Here is a 17,635-nt window from a genome sequence, read left to right as displayed (position 1 = left end):
CGTGTCCAACATACATCACAGGGCAAGGGGACAGAACAGGGGAGGTAATGCCACATCACAAACCGAATCCTCGTTAATGCCTACAACATCTCCCCATCCCCAGACTCAGTGACATTTTGTCCCGTTACAGCGCAGCCGCTAAAATCCCAATTATAATCTATTGCAAAGCCTATACTATTCTATACACTAATTGAAATACTTAAAGAATTCTAACTGAATTATCCATCTAATTTGCTAAACTTTAATATGCTATGTATAACCTTAATATATTATATAACTTATGTAACTATATATGTCTATGTAAATATACAACCTTAATATAGACAAACCCTAATAAACTATATATAATATAATCAGTAGCATAAGGCACAACAGTGTTAAGAAAAGCAGCACCACAATTGGATGGAGCAAATAATTAAATAGTCCTCTTGCTGTCAGGAACCATTCAAGAAGCAGTTCTCATCAGTGATGTTTTCCGTCCCCCTTCATTCTTCCTAGGCATGATGTATCTTCTCTGTATGGTGAACCGTAGTCAAAGTTTTCTGTCCATAGCCTTGAATGCGTCCATCATCTCATTAGTGCACGGCAACATGTGTCATCATTACATTAATGTGTAATTGGATTGCAATAATTGATATGTAGTGACTAAGCAATTAAAATCATACCCCATAAGATAAGTGAAGTTGTAGACACAGATGCATCTCTGCAAGATCTCTTGCCAAGCTTTAGCCATTTCATTAGACAGATCTTGGGGCTCTTTTGGGTCAGATCCCTTTAGCTGGTCATAGAAGGGTTTCATTAATCGAGAAGGTATCCCCAAAGCACCCCAAACACACTGGAGGGCAGATTTTTTAGCAGCTGTGTGGCCATTTGAATAATGAGCATACAAAGTTGCTTGCAAGTTGTTAAGGGAGTGCAAAGATAGCTGGAATTTACAGGTTTTAGATCAGAGTTTGTTTGTTTTGCTTTCTCTTATCAGATGTTCTTTGGCTTTCATGATAAGCTTGGGTAAAAAGATGTCCAGAGCTGAGCAGTGCCATGTATTTCGGTTGATGTCATGCATTGCACAGTTATTAAAAAGCCCCAGTTTAGTAGGTTCAGCCTCTTCTGGCTGATCAGCTTCTGGCTCTTTGTGGTGGCTGGCAGGCACAGCAGTTACAGTGTAAAAGTTTTTCTCTTCCCCTTTTCAAAAAACTAAAATGGCAATTGTCCCTTCCTGTTGAAAACAGCAAATAAACAAACAAAAAAACAAAACAGGAGCACTTGCCAGGCTTATTTCTGTTGTAGTGATTTTCATGAGTGTAGACCTGAGTGCACTTTACAAGCACTTGGAAGTTTTTATTAAGCATGGTCGTTGTGAAGAAGTATTAATTTTACCCAGTGTTTATAGTCCATCCTTTTTTCAACTGGTGTCAGCATAATTGAGTGGTGCTTCCAGAGCTTGTGCAGGATGTTCATTTTCTTTTGAAATCCGCTGAAGACTTCAAACAAGACTGGACTGTGTCCCTTAATGCAATCTGAGTTTGAGCTTACGTGTCACACAGCATATAAACAGCTAACACTTGGTTTTGTTTCTTCTGTAAAGAGAATGGTTTTAACCTGTATTTCTTGCCAAAAAATATAGCAGATGTTGATAATTTCTTTGGAGTGCTATTATTGCTGCTCCTATTTTTTTAGAGAGAGTCTCTAGAAATCGGTGTGCATTGTGCAATGTCTGGCAAGACAACAGAGTATGGCACGATGGCTCTCAGCTAGTTTAAGTCCTCACTGTGTAAAGGTGTGCTCATGACCACTTTGAAAAACAGCATCATCTGTAGCTCTGTGCTTGAAATGAGGCTGTTAATGTTTGCATTTCACTCACAAGTGGCTTTGGAATAGCTGCTGACACTAATGCTTGTTTTAACAGAGCATCTGGGATAGCAGTATATTTCTGCTAGTTCTCGTTCCTCTATATAACAAGACATTTACTTTGTGTCTGATGTTAAAACGCTCATTGTAATTTACATTTTAATGTGGATGATGAACTTATATTTGTAATGAATCATTACAGTTTCCTGTAGAAGTCCAACTGCCATATGTTTGGGAAGGAAAATCGGGATGTCTTTGCCAGTGACTCAAACAACTGCAATCTGCAGCTGGTTACAAGGCAAAGAATTAATTTCTAGGAAAAGAATATGCGTAATGATGTAAAAAGGCAATTGTCTTTTTTTTTTTTTTTTTTGCTCTGTATCTTCTACTTTCACTGCTTTCCAAGCAGTGGATGTGCACAGCAGAGCTCTTTGCTGGTATAAGATGGCTCAGTGCCCTTGGCATTACAGGGTGAGTACCATCAGCTTACTTCATCAGTGCTATCCCTTCATCCAGCTGTACTGCAAGTAAGGCTTGCAGGCATCCTCACGAATAGGGAGAGGGAATACCACACATAGCTGAGGAAGATATTACTTCTGTTTCAAGATTTACATATTGAAATTTTATTATTTAATTATTGAAAACATTGCTTTGCTAGGGCTCCTGGTAGTCCTTCACTTAATGCTGTGAGCTGTCACTATACTGTCACAGAAACACAAACCACAAGAACAAAACAAAACAAAACAAAAGGAATGCAGTGAACTGAACTGCTATTTTGACTAAGAGTGAAAGGCTGGCACAGTTTGTTTGGCTATATGTGTGAGATAACTGCTAATTGCTTCAGATAGTAAACAGGCTGTCTTGCCACCTTGGCATACAACTTTGTAGAATAGAGGGTAGCACCACACTTGGCATCTGCCAGCCACCCAGTGCAAGCTGCGGGGTTCCTAGTGACCAAGCTTGGTCACAGCTTTACGACTGTTTGGGTAGTTTAAAAGCTGCCTTTTAACCCATCTCAAATCACTGGGGCAAGACTCAGCACTATTTCAGCTATGTGTTGTGCAGACACAGAACAAGACCTTATCTGGGGTAATAATGTTTAAGAATCACAGAATACCCTGAGTTGGAAGGGACACCCAGGAACCAGGGTGTCCAACCCCCTGCTCCACACAGCACCACACAAACCCAAACCCTGAGCTCCAGCAGCTCAGGGTCATGCTCTCACTGCCCTGGGGAGAAAAATACTTGTGAAATTGTATTTCAGGGTGAGCATTTTCCTTTGTTGCAGCACTTTTGGTACCTGGCAGGGTGCTGAGTATCTGTATAGCAGTTCAGGGTGGCTCACCGTCTCTCATGGGCAGAAAAGCTGGGCTGTTTAATAGCTCCTCTGAACAGGAGAAAAAGTGGTGACACAGTGGGTTCCAGCCTACGTTTTATGATGATCATGTATGTCCCTTTTATTGTGAGTATGAAGAATTTGTATCTTAACTGCATGTAGTGCCTGGCTGTAATAATCCCATTCAAAATGAGTGCATTTCTAAGGTGTGAAAATCATTATGTGAGTGGGCTGCACTTGGTGGAGACTTTTCAGTTAGAAACTGTTTGCTGTCTCATAACAGATTGGGGAAATCCCCAGCATGAGATACTATGCCTAGAAAAAGCTTTCTTGAAGCTGCCACATTTGCCTTTCTGTTGTTTGTAACCAAAGCTCTGCTTCTTGAGGCAGAAGGCAGTGTTGCACACCCTGCTCATCCATGCTGGAGCTCAGCCCCATCCATCTATGCATGCATCTGGGAGAGCTTCCCACCAATCATCCATCCTCGTTTTCAGTTAGTAAGCTGGATGGGAGGTTTTCAGTGGAAAGCAAAAGCCCTGGGGGACACTGCAGTTTATGATGGCAAGTGATCTTTTGATGTCAGGTCTGTGTGATGTCTGCCTATGGAGAGTAAGCCTCTGTCAGAGTGGTTGCTTCAGCCTGCAAGCAATTTCCCCCTCTTGTTTTTCAGCAGAAAATACCTACAGTAAAGGAAACGTATCAGGTTAAGCCTTATCCCAGAGAGGCATTTTGTAGAGTGAAATGAGAAGCAAAAATTCTGAGGCGAGGTATTTGCAATATCTGTGGCTATTGCAAAATTCTTAATGCCCACTATTGGTGTAAAGAGTAAGATCAGGTATATATATATTAGGTATATAAATGCACTAACCCCTTTTTAAAATAATTTTGAGAAAGGCCAGAGCAGAAGTGCAGCCTATGAGCTCATGAAAGATACTGTTTGCTTACAGTTTCATAAGTACCAGTAAAGGAAAAGCAAAGTTCATCATTCTCTTCTGCAAGGATTCTCTGGAGCGCTCATTGCTCATCCTCCAGACACCCCCAGGAGAGCCTTAGCAGCCTCCCAGCCCAGCTCATTTGTCATTTACTGTCTTATTCATTCCTTAGAGGACGACACATGAAGTGAAAGGATCTTAAAGAGGTGTGTGTTTGTTTGGTTTTTTTTTACTGTTTGCTAGGCATGGATCTCACCTTCCTCAAAACCGTTCTTGCTCCCCAGGTACTCTGCAGAGGTTTTGATTGGGATGGAGTTCATTCATTCTCAGCTCTTCCAGGTCTTTGGTTTTATACAGAGCTACCAAGCACTGCCTTGCAGACAACTCTGAGTTCCCTCTTTCTGTGCTTCCCTGTCCTCTGAGAACCAATTGGAGCATTTCTCAGAGCATCTCTGGCCTGCTGTGAGTGTAGGGGGAGAAATAAAGAGAAACTGAAGTTCTTACTAAGTTGCTGAAGGCAGAAAGTAGGGAGCTGTTACCAGGACTGAACATTTGTTGGGATTTGTCTAAAAGAGAGAAAAACTGTTAACTTTGCAGGTGGAGCTTTAGGGTGTTTATCCTGTACTCACTATCTTGCAACAGGGACCTCAAGGGACTGCCTCCCTCTGGAGGACGCTGCTGATACCTTCTGATAGCATGTATGACTTGGGGCTGCAGTTTTTGCTGGTTTTTGCTCTCACTGTGTGAGAGGATGGGTATCATCATTACTGAGCGCATTACTGAGCACAGATTTGGGAAAGGACGGCCTGCAGTGTCTGAGTGAATTGGGTGTCAGGCACAGGACTACAGAAGTAGAAAACACCTGTGATCATTGTATCTTGTGATGCTTTTATGCTGAATGTACCTACTGCCTGTGAACAGTACTTATCCAGATGGAAATCTGCCAGAAGAAAATTAACCCATCAACATGTCTGTCTTACCTCAGCCTGAACTGGCAGAGTGGGTCTGCACCAGAGCCAAGAGGTTCTGAGAGCTCTGAAGCCTCAGACATCCCGTCATCTCACCACAACCTCCCTGCCAGCTCTGCCAGACACTGCTGTTAGCATAGGAAGGGTTTCCACCTGCTTACCCGTTTTCACCATGTTTTTAGGAACAGACCTGCTCATCTGTGAGAAGTAGTCAAAATGGGTCTGTGGAGTGTTTTTAGTGGAATTCATCCACATACGTGAGGAAAAAGATTGCATTAAGGGTGATCTCGTGTGGTTTGAGACTGACAAACCACTGCTTTGCTGTGGGGAAGGCACATTTCTACCTTGGCTTCTCAATTTGTGAAAATGAAACCACAGCATCATTCCTGTCAGCACTATGCAGTGTACGCAGCACAGCCACGTGCTGCTGCCAGATTGCTGCCACAGCATGGAAATGGATGGGTCTTCCACTGGGTAGGATAGATTTGCTTGTAGCAGTCTTCTAAAATGCAGATCCCCAGAGCCCACCCTTTGTGTCATTATCCAAGGTGGAAGGGGTTTGTCTGTACAACTGATCAGTACGAGTTCAGTCTGCCCCTATGGAGCTCACAGAAGCTGAGTGGGACAACTAAGTCACGTATTACTGCAAGAATGAAGTAATACAACAGCACGCCTGACTCTTAACCAAGTCTTTCATTTCCAGCTCGTTCTTTTTACCAGCTTGACCTAATGAGCAGGATGATGTTTGCTCATGGAAATACTCCCTCTACATCCTACTGGGGTGCTTTAGGGGTGTTGAATTTCCAGCCTTATTCTTACACCGGCCAGCTTAAACTGAACCTTTAACAAGAAACAAGCAATTCTGGGTTTTTCCATGCTGGTTAGAAATGAAATAAGCCCAGCCAGGGTATTTCTTGTAATTCTAACTCTGGTTTCACTTCTTTCATTAAGCTTCCGACGACTCTTTCAGGAGGTTCCATGGCTGCTCCCTAGTGGTTACCACTGTTAATGACACCTTTTGGAAGAAGAACTGGGGTTTTGTGTCAGCAACAGGAAGTTTGATAAAAATCTGCATGCTCTTTCTGGTTACTTCCCTTATTTCTGTGGTTTGGGGGTTGGTTGGTTGGTTGGTTGGTTGGTTGGTTTTCCCTTCCTCATCCATTGAACAGTCTTATTTCTAAGAGATGCCATGCCATGGAGAAGGGAACCTGAATTTCCTCAGCAATAACTTTTTCTCATCATAGCCAAGTATTTTTCTGATGGGAGCAGATGGGAGCCCTTCTTACATCATTCATTTCTACCATCACCCCTGACAGAACCCTCGCACCTTATTCCCACACCCACAGCCAGCCCTCACTCTTCCCACTGGGTCAAGCCAAGTGCTCATGCCCAGAACCACTGACATGTGCTTCACTGTCAGCTGGATCAGTGCACAGCTGTTTTCCCAGGGGGTGCTGATGTCTTCCCAGTACCCCCTAGCTCATTGTACTTGTCTCTTCACCCTGGATGGCTGGAAGTAATCCAGGGGACACCAGAGAACTGTGCATATAGTTGCCTCGGCAATTATAAGGCAGGTGAAAAGCATGGGAAAAAAAAAAAAGAGCCGTCACCATTTAACCAGACTGCCTTCTCTGGATATCTAATGCATGGTAGTATCCTTTGCATTGCACTGTGTAAGGCAGAAAAAAAATTGACTGTGTAGTTTTTCAGCACGTTGTGTATGTTTTCAAACCATTGCTATGAGTCTTATAGGAGGGGGGTAATCCAGCTGTAAACAGTGATGATGGGTTAAATGTGCCTTATGTTGTTTGATAATTTTGCTAGATTCTGTAGACAGGTTTTGTAATGTTTTGACGTATCTGGCTTCAGGAAGACAGAGGAAGAAGAGGGGAGTGTTTTAAAAACCCACCAACTGTTCCAGTTTATCAGGTTGTTTCACAAGTTTCATTCCTATCTGTTTCTTCATTCAAACACCACTGAAAATGCTTATCCTGTTCTCTTCTTTTGGAAACAACTTGCGAGTCCTTGAGCTCAGAAGGGATTCTTCTTGTTGTTGCAGGAAAGATAGAGAAAATCAAGCCTCCTCCATCCCCCACTACAGAGGGCCCTGCCTCACACTCCGACCTGCAGGCTGAGGAACCTGCAGGAGCCCAGAGACCCAAGAACCTGATGGAGACCCTCATGGAGGATTATGAAACACACAAAACCAAGAGACGAGAGAGGATGGATGACAGCAGTGTAAGTGCGCTCTTCCTTTTCACTTTCTGCTGATTGCAATAACTAAGAGATGGACGACAAAAATGTATTTCCCTAGAATCTGTTCAAGTCACCTTGCAGGTGTCGAAGAGCTGTAACACATTGTAAGGGCTAGCGTGTTTGAAATGGAAGGATGAGGGTGGGATGGAAGACAGTGTCTGGGAAAATGTCAAAACAAGTCACATTATTTCCACTTTGACTAATAATTATATTAATAGTAAGGACAGTAGGCAGTTGCCCTGAAATTTGTAGGTTTTTTTTTAATCCAACTGCCATCAAGACTTAACTAGTGGGTTATTTTAACAGCTGCTTCAACTTTGTGGATCAACCATATATTCATGCCTTTCTTTTTTCCACACAAACATAAACAGAAAATTGGCGAGAATTTCAGTTTGTGAAAGGGGTGCCCAGGTTTCTGCCATTCCTGTAGCAGCTTAACCTACCAGTCTCTTTACTGAAGGCAATAGTAAGAGGAGCTATGAATGTTGTAGCTGGAAGTCCCGAAATCCAGGTTTGGGAAACAGCACAACCTGTTTCCCCACAAAGTATGAGATGTTTTTTCTTCACACTGTGAATTTCTGTAGGGAGTCAGTGCAGAGCAGTGAGATGTAAGTGAGATACCAAACTTCTTAAATGTGTTCTGTGTTTGATGAAGCAGCCAGAGCCCTCCAGGCACTTTCCAGAGATGTCAGAACAATGATCCCTGATGCAAGGAGCTCATGCTCCAAGCAAACCACTTTCTATTAAGTCTCATTGATGGCAGAGTCTCATGAGGTACGTAGAAGTGAAGTTTTATAAAGTGGATACCAGACAGTGTTGTTCTGGCAGCTTCTAGTTGTGAATATTGCAAAACAGCATAAGGGGTCGGAAGAGATGAAATGCAGAGGGATCCCGATGCACTTCTTCTGATTAACCAAGACACAGTAGGATGGATGACTCAACATGCAAGCAGATGAATTTCTGGAGCACACCAGAAGCTTTTTGGCCCCTTCTCCTACTGAAGGCCTTGAAAAACCTCCATCAGCTTCATGAAGCAAATCTGCTGACTCAAAACCTCACCATGATGAAGAAGCTGTATATTCACCATGTGCAAATCCCCAGCATACTAACCCCCTTAAGGAGTGAGTGGGGCTTGCCTTCACTGAAACCTTCTCACACAGCTGTGATAGCCATATATTGTAGGTAAGGTGTCATTAGTGCAAGTGGACAGGTTCTTTCTAGGTACCTGTGTACAAAACTCCTCAGGTGCGTGCACTGGTGCTTCTTAGACACACAATTGCCAGGACTACTTTGCCTCTTCTTGCAGTTCAAGGCATGCCCTGATGTCCTGGCTGGGATCACTGATCTCTGAGCACCTAACCATAGGGTGTGCCCTGCCTGTATCTAACAAAACAGAAGAGCACCTCTATGGCCTGCTAAGGCAGGGACAGAAGTCATCAGATGTGATCACCTCAGTGGGATTTTTGAGAGGTTTAAAGTCTATGGAAATTCTGTATCACATGCTGAGTGCTGGTCAGTAGGACTTAAGTTTCTTCCTACATAAGGTGCACCAGAAGGCAGAAGAGTTTCAAGAGAACCTGTTTCCTGCTTTTACCTTAACCACCTCCACCTTCTGCTTCATGTTTGACTTGAGTGGTTGCATCAGGGCAGCTCTGGCTGGGGATTGCCAGTGTTGCTTTTCAGAGATGATAGAGTGCAAACCAAGTTCATCTGCTTTTGGAAGAACTTCACTGCTCTGCCAAATGGGCAGTTTCTTCCTCAGAGGATGTACAGGCTTAGCAGGTGAGGAAAAAAAGCATCAGCAGAAAAATGAGTCAAGCACCAACAGAAAACAAGACTGAGACAGGCCAAGCAATGTCATTAAAAAAAACAACAACAAAACAACCAAGTGGGCTGGACCAACAATGTTTTGTTGTTTGTTTTTTGTTTTTCATGACACCAAGTTGCTTGAAATCCTGTTCTCTGAGATGTGGAAGTACTTACAGTTTCTTTATGTTGTTCTTGTTTCCTAGTTGCAACATGCTTGTTCAATGTACTAATGCTGGTCTTTTCCCTTTCTACCAGTACACCTGTAAATTACTGTCTAGCAAGGTTACTTCAGAGGTACTTTTCAACTGCTTATTTATTTTTGCTTCCTCTTGCATGGTGGTTTTCAATGCATGTTGCTGCAGTTTGCATTTTCATGCTGTGTGCCAGTACTGTTTCATATCAAAACTGGGATGCAAATGTGTGTGGGGGATATCCCATCTTATCTCCCATCAACCAGTGTTTGTGTGGCAGGTTTACTCTCCCCTGGATTCTTGTTACAACCCCTGGCATGGGAGGGGTTGCAAGTAAAGGGTTGGGAGCTGCAGCCTAGGATTGAGGCATTCCTAAGGCATGAAGTGAGAACTTCTGTGTTGCTATTCTGCTGGTAAAGCCATGCCTGGGGCCCAGGCACCCTCAGATACTGTGTGTGTGTTTCCTCCATCCCTGGTTAAGAGTATGTAGCAGCAGCAAAGTCTGCAGCATTTTGGAAGACACCCCCACACCAGCCTTTCTTTGGTGGAAGAAGAGAGAAACGTGTGAATGCATGCTCCCACATGGGGAATGGTGTGAGCACGTCCCTGTCCCTGTGCATTGCAACTTGATATGACCACAGTCCCACCGCTTAATATTCACGCTGGTCTCAGTGTAGAAGAAACCCAGACCTGCTTATAAAAAAGGTATTTTCAGTGACACTTGGCATTCTGGCAGAATGCACGAGGTAATGACTTACACTTTCGAGTCCTTCAAAGCTGGACTTGGCCAAATGCATCAGTAGCAGTTTTGCACTGTTATTTAGGAATGAGGTGCTCAGGAATATGGATGTTTCAGCTGCCTGTAGTTTTCTGTGCAGGTGTACATGTGAATCTGGGCTTCTCTAAGGGACAGAAACAGATCCTGGTAATGGCTGACACTCATTAGTCCAGCATCAGCAATGTGTTACATCCTCATACCTCCCACTATTTCCCAATCTCATAGCATGTCTTCTCCACATCAGGCGCCTCAAGCTGGTTACATGGTTATCATCTATCCTGGAGAGTAAAGAAAAATGAAAACTATGCCTTCCCCTATTCATTAATTTATTGTGGGTTTTTTCTTACTGCTAGCAGTCAGAAGTGACTGATTTAGAGTGGAGCAATGTAGGAGCTTCCAGAAGCTTGTTTCACACACAATACTGTGAGGGGCAGGAGCTCAGGTGCAGGCTCAATGTGCCTGCCTTGTGGAAGGGTGCTGGCATGAGAAGCAGTGAGCTGGAAGGCGATGTGTGTGAATGGGGAAAGAGCCAAGTCTGTGTTAAAAGCAAATCCTTGTGCAGTCCTACAGAGATCACTGATAACCATGTGCCCGTACGAGTGGATTTTGTCCTTACAGGTCTAAGTGTTATTGGATGTACTTGGCATTAACCTGACTTTGCTGAGTACTAGTCATGCTGTAGTTGGTAACTGTGGTTAGGTAATTCTGACATAGTTTTTTAAGGTGACTGCTGAAAATTTTTTATTTATGAAATAGAAAACCAGCAGACTAGGTATGATGGCAGAGGATACACAGCTCATGCTACAGTACTGACTGGGAGCAATAGTACTCTTACTCTCTTATTTTGGTTAAGAACATTTTGATTCCACCAGACAGCTCCTCACTATGCTCACTGGAGGTCAGGTATGTTCAGAGACTAGCACTGAATGGGCACAGTGCAGAAAATACCTTTGTGCTGAAGTAGCCGATGCAGTTCATCACTCAGTAGCTCTAGCTGTGTGTTAAAGCGTTTGGTTTTCTGTAATTCCTTTGTGCCTGATGTGCTTCCCTGGAGGTGTCTTTCTGCGTGGAGATGGCAGAATGTAGACAGTGCAATCTCTGCATTTTCTTACTCCTGTTGCTTTTAGTTCTTCCAGGTCCAGATGGGAAGAGTTAGAAATATGTGAAGCTCCAGAAAAATCTGTTTGCTTCCACATTGTTTTTGCTGCCACAGTACAGTGAAAATTAGCTTGTATTGTACGGTAGTCAGTTTCACTTGGCACCTGGTGGTTTATTCTCATTACCAGTAAGAGAGCAGATATTGTTACATCTGTCAGAGTAAGATTCAGGACAGGTTGGTCTCCATCTCTAGGAGAGGTAAACAAATTAAACTTGTACTTGATGGTGACAGCTGTTTCGATCTTCTTTCCATATCCTCACAAACATTTGAAATTCAGTCTGTCAAGGAAGAGCCTCTGAAGTTCTCAGCAGAACCCAGAGCTGCAACAAGACGATTGGTGCGGCAGTTTTTTGCAGGGCACTTTTATAGCCCTACATGTCATGGTACACATTTCTCCTTCACTCCAATGTCTGCACTCCAGATCCTTTCTTTTGATGTACCTTCTGGTCACATTACCGAAATACAACATATGATTTCTCCATGGATGTTACCAGGTCATCAGGCTAAGCATGAACCAGTTGCCTACCCCGTGATCCATCTGGAGCCCAGCCACCCCATCTCAGGTGGTATTAGAGGTACATTCAGAAAGCAGTGGCAGCAGTTGGTCCCATCTATTGTTATGGGTACACGTGGTGGTTTTGTGGTCCCAGCTGCTAGTCTGGAGATCTGGGCTCAAAGCTCAGCCTAGCCTCCATTATCTTCATGTTTTTTTTCTGTGTTTTTCTTAGTCATTACCCTACACTGGTCTCAGTAGTCTCCTGGTAGTTGCCTGTTGCTATTTGAAGGGAAAAAAACAAACCAACACTATGCTTTTTTTTTTTTTTTTTTTTTTTACCCTTTGTTGCTAACCATAGAGCAGCCTCTGTAATTTCTTATTCTGAGGCAGCGATGATGCCCTGATAAGTGGTTTTATTTCTCCTTTGTTCAGAAGCGTGGTTTGGAGTGTCTTCTCATGGCTTGGGCACTCAGCACCCCAGGCACGTAGTTTAAACCTCCAGCCCTCAGCCTTGCAATTGCTTGCAGCTAATATCCCAGAAGGATTTCCTCATGGATTCTTTTTTCCCTCAATGAATTGTTCATTTTCTGTGTGCATTTGCCCTCTACTGGATAAAGTAAAAACTGTTCAGCCTTGCTCCCACTCCCACAACTTAGGGAAAGGTGGTGGGCATGGCGCAGCTCCCCAGGGCAGCAGGCATGGCCCCGAGCTGCCAGAGCTCAGGGAATGTTTGGGCACTGCTCACACACACAGGGTTTGGGTTTGAGTGGTGCTGTGTGGAGATGGGGGTTGGACCCCATGGTCCTTGGGGGTCCTTTCCAACTTGCTTCTGTGATTCTTAAACTTCAGCTGTTTATTTCTACCCCAGCCAAGGCTTAAATCATCCCCTCATCTGACTTTCTATGCAGAGGAATCAAATGGCATCTAGTGGTCTCAGGAGACCACTTCAGTGCAGAGCAGCATGCTGGAGGCTGTAGGACCTGGGGTGGCAGCCATTAGCTGATGGATGAGTCAGATATTGCTGTTTGGTCTTTTTTACCCCTTTTTTTTTTTCCTTTCTTTTTTTTTTTATTGTCTCTTTAAACTTAAGAACTGGGCTTCTCCAGGAGGACTGGTGCAGGCAGGCATTTGCTGTTCTGTATCTGCAGAGGAGCTCATCGTGTGCGCACACCCCATGCCAGCAGCCTATGGTCCACTCTGAATTACTCTTTTAAGCTTGTTGAACACATCTTAAAACTGTTCCTTACCTAAAATAATTGTTTCTGTGCATGCACGTGAGTCCATATATAAGACGCATACCATATGTGCACTTTTATATGCGCGCATATGTTTGTGTGTATATATATATATACTGTGTGTTTTTATATGTATACATACATATGCATACATACCTCGGTATGTATAGTACACCTACTGGATGTGCGGATGTTTATGTCTGTTCACCCAGCGATGTGACGGATGTCCTCTCCTTCTGTCCCTCCAGGTGCTGGAGGCCACCAGGGTGAACCGCAGGAAGAGCGCACTGGCGCTGCGCTGGGAAGCCGGCATCTATGCCAACCGGGAGGAGGACGAGTAGCTGTGTGGCAGCACCTGCAGAACCAAAAAGGAAAAAAAAAAAAAAAAAAAAGAAGGAAAAAAAAAAAAAAAAGAAAGAGAAAGGGGGGAAAAAAAAAAAAAAAGAAAAAGAAAAAAAAAAAAAAAAAGCAGCAGCATTTTAATCCGATATTTATTAAATACACAACGAACTCGAAGATGCACACAGACACAGAAACGATCCAGCTCCCGGCAACTCTAAAACAACAGGGACAGCCCACTTGGAAAATGCCCCCCTCCCTCTACCCCTGCTTTCTCCCACTTCCCACCCCCCCCTGGTAATGATGCTGGGGTTGCAAGGCTGGGGAGGCCTGGGATGCACCATGGGGTCTGCGCCCACATCGGCATCACCCCCACCGTGTGACGACGTCACCCTCTGATGCTGTTTGTTTGAGGGGACCGAAAGGTTCAGGGTTGGAATTGGAGTGGGGTTGGGTTTTTTGGAGGGGGGGGGGGGTCTGCACCCTTTATCTAGTAATTTATCTGTTTAAGTGAAAAAAAAGAAAAAAAGAAAAAAAACACACACAAAAAACCACAAATAAAAGGGGAAGCATCTATTACAAATGTACAATCCAGCAGACTCAGTAAATACAGCCCTTGTGTTGCAAACACAAGCCATCACAATTCAGGAGTGGAATAGATGGGGATGAGAGCTAAGCCAAATGGATCACCTTAGCTTTAGGATCCTATATGCTTGCAATATCACCTGAGCTCCAGGTTCTCAGATCATATTTACCTAACAAAGTTTCTAAATAGAAAGTCTGTATTTAGCGGATGACAACTATTTTTTGATGGTGGGGAGGGGGAAAAGAATGGCGTATGTGGATAACTGACGGAGATGGATAGTTTGAAGCAGAAAGGTAGTGGGGAATGACTACAAATAAAGGACATTTAATTTTTAAATGAGGCAATAATTGAACCGAGCCAGACTTTGGCCTAGGAAGAGGTATGAGATAGAGAGGAAAGAGAGCTACGTCTTTCACTATATTTATACGACATAAAAAGCCTTTGAAGCAGAGTGCTTTGTGGGAGCCTTTGGGTCCCCAGGCAACAAGAAGTTGGGGGCAGGAGGGAGCGAGGGGGCAGGCAGGGGGGAAGCATGAAGTTTGCCATCCAGCCAGAGCGTGCAGCGCTGCAAGCAGACCACGGGGCCCGTGCTTGTTGCTTTGGCCCGGGATCAGCCACCAGGGGTTCGTGTGCATCTGTGTGTGCATGGGGCGCGTGTGCGTGTGCAAGGATGCGAGTGGCAGTGTGCATGTGCGGGTTTTCTCCCAGGCTGTCTACCAGCTGTAGGGGTGAGTGCTCATATCTTTCTTTCTTCCTTCCTTTCTTCCTTTTTTTCTTCTTTTTTTCTTTCTTTTTTTTTTTTTCTTTTTTCTTTTTTCTTTTTAGTCTGAAAGGGGATATAAAAACAAGGCACTGAGTTAATGCAGTATTTGTGATATCAAAATCTGACCCAACATGGTATTTGCATGAGTCACAATTGCAGAGTATTGACCAATTTTGTAAGCTGACAATTAGGAAAAGAAATGTGGTATTTATTCTTGTGCTTTGTATTTGTATGTAGTATAGAGGCTGCGGGTTTACTCTTTTCACGCAAGCAATACAATACGAGTATTTTAGAACTGGGAACCATAATTTCTGGACCAGAAATGAACAAGTTTGGGAGGCAACAACAACAACAAAAATGCTGAGCTTTTTTTCTATATAAAACGCTCTGCCTTTTTTATAGACAAGCAATGATTATTTTGACTTCTTTTTAAAAACCACAGTGCTAGTCCTCTCCCAAGCCTCTCCTTGGCTTTATGGCCTGCTGCGCTGCTTTGTTGTGGAGCAGCGAGCTCACTTCTAATAAGTACCAATACTGTGAATACACTCCTGGTGCTTTTCTTCAACCAACACAGCGCTTGCAACCGAACAATATTCCTCCCCACAATCCCCCCCAGCATGCCTGTGGACATTTTGAGGCCCATTTTCAGGGAACTGTAGCACCCATGAGCTCTGTGAATTGTCTCCCTCCATGCCGTGGAGCACAAGAAGGCCCTGCTGACCTGTTTGCTGTGAGACGAGGTGCCCTGAGCAGAGGGCCCCGCATCAGACGATGCTCCCCAAGATGGGGGCACATCTGTGTTCCCCTCCACCCGGAGGTCTGCTTTCCTCCCACACCAGCTGACATTGGTCACCCATCTCAAGACACCTCCTCGTGCTTTGTTGCCCCTTGGTCCTAGAAGAGCAAACCAGATTGCCCTCTACGAGGGGCACGGTGGTGGGAAAGGAGCACTGGGGGCCTCCGCTCTCCTCCCCATGGCAGTGGCATGTGCCGGCCCCGGGCAGCCAAACTTTGCAGCCAGCAGTGTTCTTCTCTTCCAGAAATTATGGGCATTTGTCAGCAGCGCACACTTGGTGCGGCAGTAGCACGGGTGCTGTGCAGCTCACTCGCCTCTCTGTTATTTCATTTGCATGCTACCAGGCTTAGGTGTTTATAAGTATACGCCAGTAATACATATCTATCTATATATAACTATATCAAAGCAACCAAGGAGCACTATTGCAGAGTTAACTTTCTCTCCGCAAAAGAAGCGCTCAGATCCTTTCCCGTGGCAAAGACTGGTTTTAATGAAACTGTGTATTGAGAAATAGTTAAGCATTAGCATTTGTGATTATAAGCAGTTTGGGGTTACAGCGCAGGTTTTCTGAATGGTTTGTTTTAAAGGCTGCCAGTTTGGGCTTCATCTCGCTCCATACTGACATCATCTGAAGGAAAACAGAAACAACATCACTTGGTTTGGCAACCGGAAGGCGGCATCCTTGTCCATGACTCACCGAACAGCTTCAACAGTACCTGGCTTTCTGTATGTTAACCACTTCAATGTTATCCTGCTTCTGTTTTATAGTGACTGTGAGGCCTACAATGCAAGTATATAATTATTTTCTCATTAAAACAGAAGCCTGCTTTGTGTTTCTATCCAGCAGCGGCAGGGATGCAATGGGAGCAGGTGCATGGTCCCCCTGTGCTGGGGGCAGTTCACTGTTTGGTTACAGCCCAGTTGCCCCCTGAGGGCTGAGAACAACGTGGATCTCAGTGGGCCATGTGAGCAGTTTCATAGAATCAGAGGATCATAGGGATTGGAAGGGACCTCTGGACATCACTCCAGTCCTCCCTGCTAAAGCAGGTTCCATAAGGCAGGTTGTACAGGGAAGCATCCAGGTGGGTCTTGCATGTCTACAGAGATAGAGACTCCATGGCCCCTCTGGGCAGCCTGTGCCAGTGCTCTGCCAGCCTCACTGTAAAAAAGTTCTTCCTCATGTTCAGAAGGAACTTCTTACGTTTGTGCCCATTGCTTCTCGTTGTGTCACCGGGCACCACCAAAAAGAGCCTGGCCCAAACCTTTTGACACCCACCAGTTTTGATACTTAGGGATAGTGATAAGATGTCCTCTGAGTCTTCTCCAGGCTAAACAGTCTCAGGCTTCTCACCCCTCCCTAGTATGGGAAATTCGCCAGGCCCTTAATTATTTTTGTGGCCCTCCACTGGACTTTTTCCAGGAGATTCCTGCTTCCCACCCAGAACCTGACATAGTGCTCCAGAGTTGGCCTTCCCAGGGTAGAGTAGAAGGGAAGGATCATCTCCCTCAGCCTGCTGGCCATGCTCTCTGTAATGCACCCCAGGATGCCATTGGCCTTCCTGGCCAAGAAGTCATGCTACTGGTTCATGGTCACCCTGTTGTCCACTGCAGAGCTCTTCTCCAGGAGGTCATTCCCTATCCTGTACTGATGTGTGCATTTATTCCCCTCTGATGTAGGACCATAGACTTGTTCTTGTTGAAACTCATTAGGTTCCTCTCTACCCAACTCACCCATCTGTTCAGGTCTTGTTGAAAGGCAGCACAGCCTTCTGTTTGCTCCCACTGTTCCATCTGAGCCCCCCTTCTTCCAGGCACAACATCCAAATGCCTGCAGCGAGCAGCTCTGTGGATTTCCTCTCCCATTAACAAACACTGCAGGGTTAGAGATTGCAAAATGAGTACTGTCACATCCGTGGGCAGCAGTGGCTTGGGAATTTTGGCAATAAATTCCACTGTAAGCAGCTGTTCATATTTGTCCACTAAGAAACACTTAGGACAGCTAAAATTCCCACCACTGCATGGCCAAAGTGACATTTGCCAACCTTTAGAGTATTTTTGTAAGTACTTAAGGTCTGCGAAAGAGCTGTTTTATCCATTGTTTAAGGGGCATAATCCCTGCCTCAGATCTCCTGGACCAGACAGA

The 17,635-nt window shown here is 44.5% G+C and overlaps 1 protein-coding gene across 23 annotated transcripts in view; it reads left to right on the top strand.

The window, feature by feature from the left end:
- PALM2AKAP2 (PALM2 and AKAP2 fusion) overlaps positions 1–16,308 on the top strand; it is a 234,159-nt gene extending 217,851 nt beyond the window's left edge. For 14 of the 23 annotated variants that reach the window (XM_015849811.3, XM_032441519.2, XM_085530235.1 and 11 more), the window contains 3 exons: positions 7,144–7,322; positions 9,405–9,443; positions 13,257–16,308. In XM_015849811.3, coding sequence (XP_015705297.1) covers positions 7,144–7,322; positions 9,405–9,443; positions 13,257–13,349 — 311 coding nt within the window. In that variant the 3' untranslated portion in view covers positions 13,350–16,308. The remainder of the gene's footprint in view (positions 1–7,143; positions 7,323–9,404; positions 9,444–13,256) is intronic. The other 9 variants (XM_085530238.1, XM_085530237.1, XM_085530236.1 and 6 more) reach the window with 1 other exon arrangement.
- The last annotated feature ends 1,327 nt before the right edge of the window (positions 16,309–17,635 follow it).

This window comes from Coturnix japonica, chromosome Z, assembly GCF_054131305.1.
Source record: "Coturnix japonica strain WE chromosome Z, WE-NBRP24, whole genome shotgun sequence".
Lineage (NCBI taxonomy): Eukaryota > Metazoa > Chordata > Aves > Galliformes > Phasianidae > Coturnix > Coturnix japonica.
This window is presented reverse-complemented; position numbering and strand designations above follow the sequence as displayed.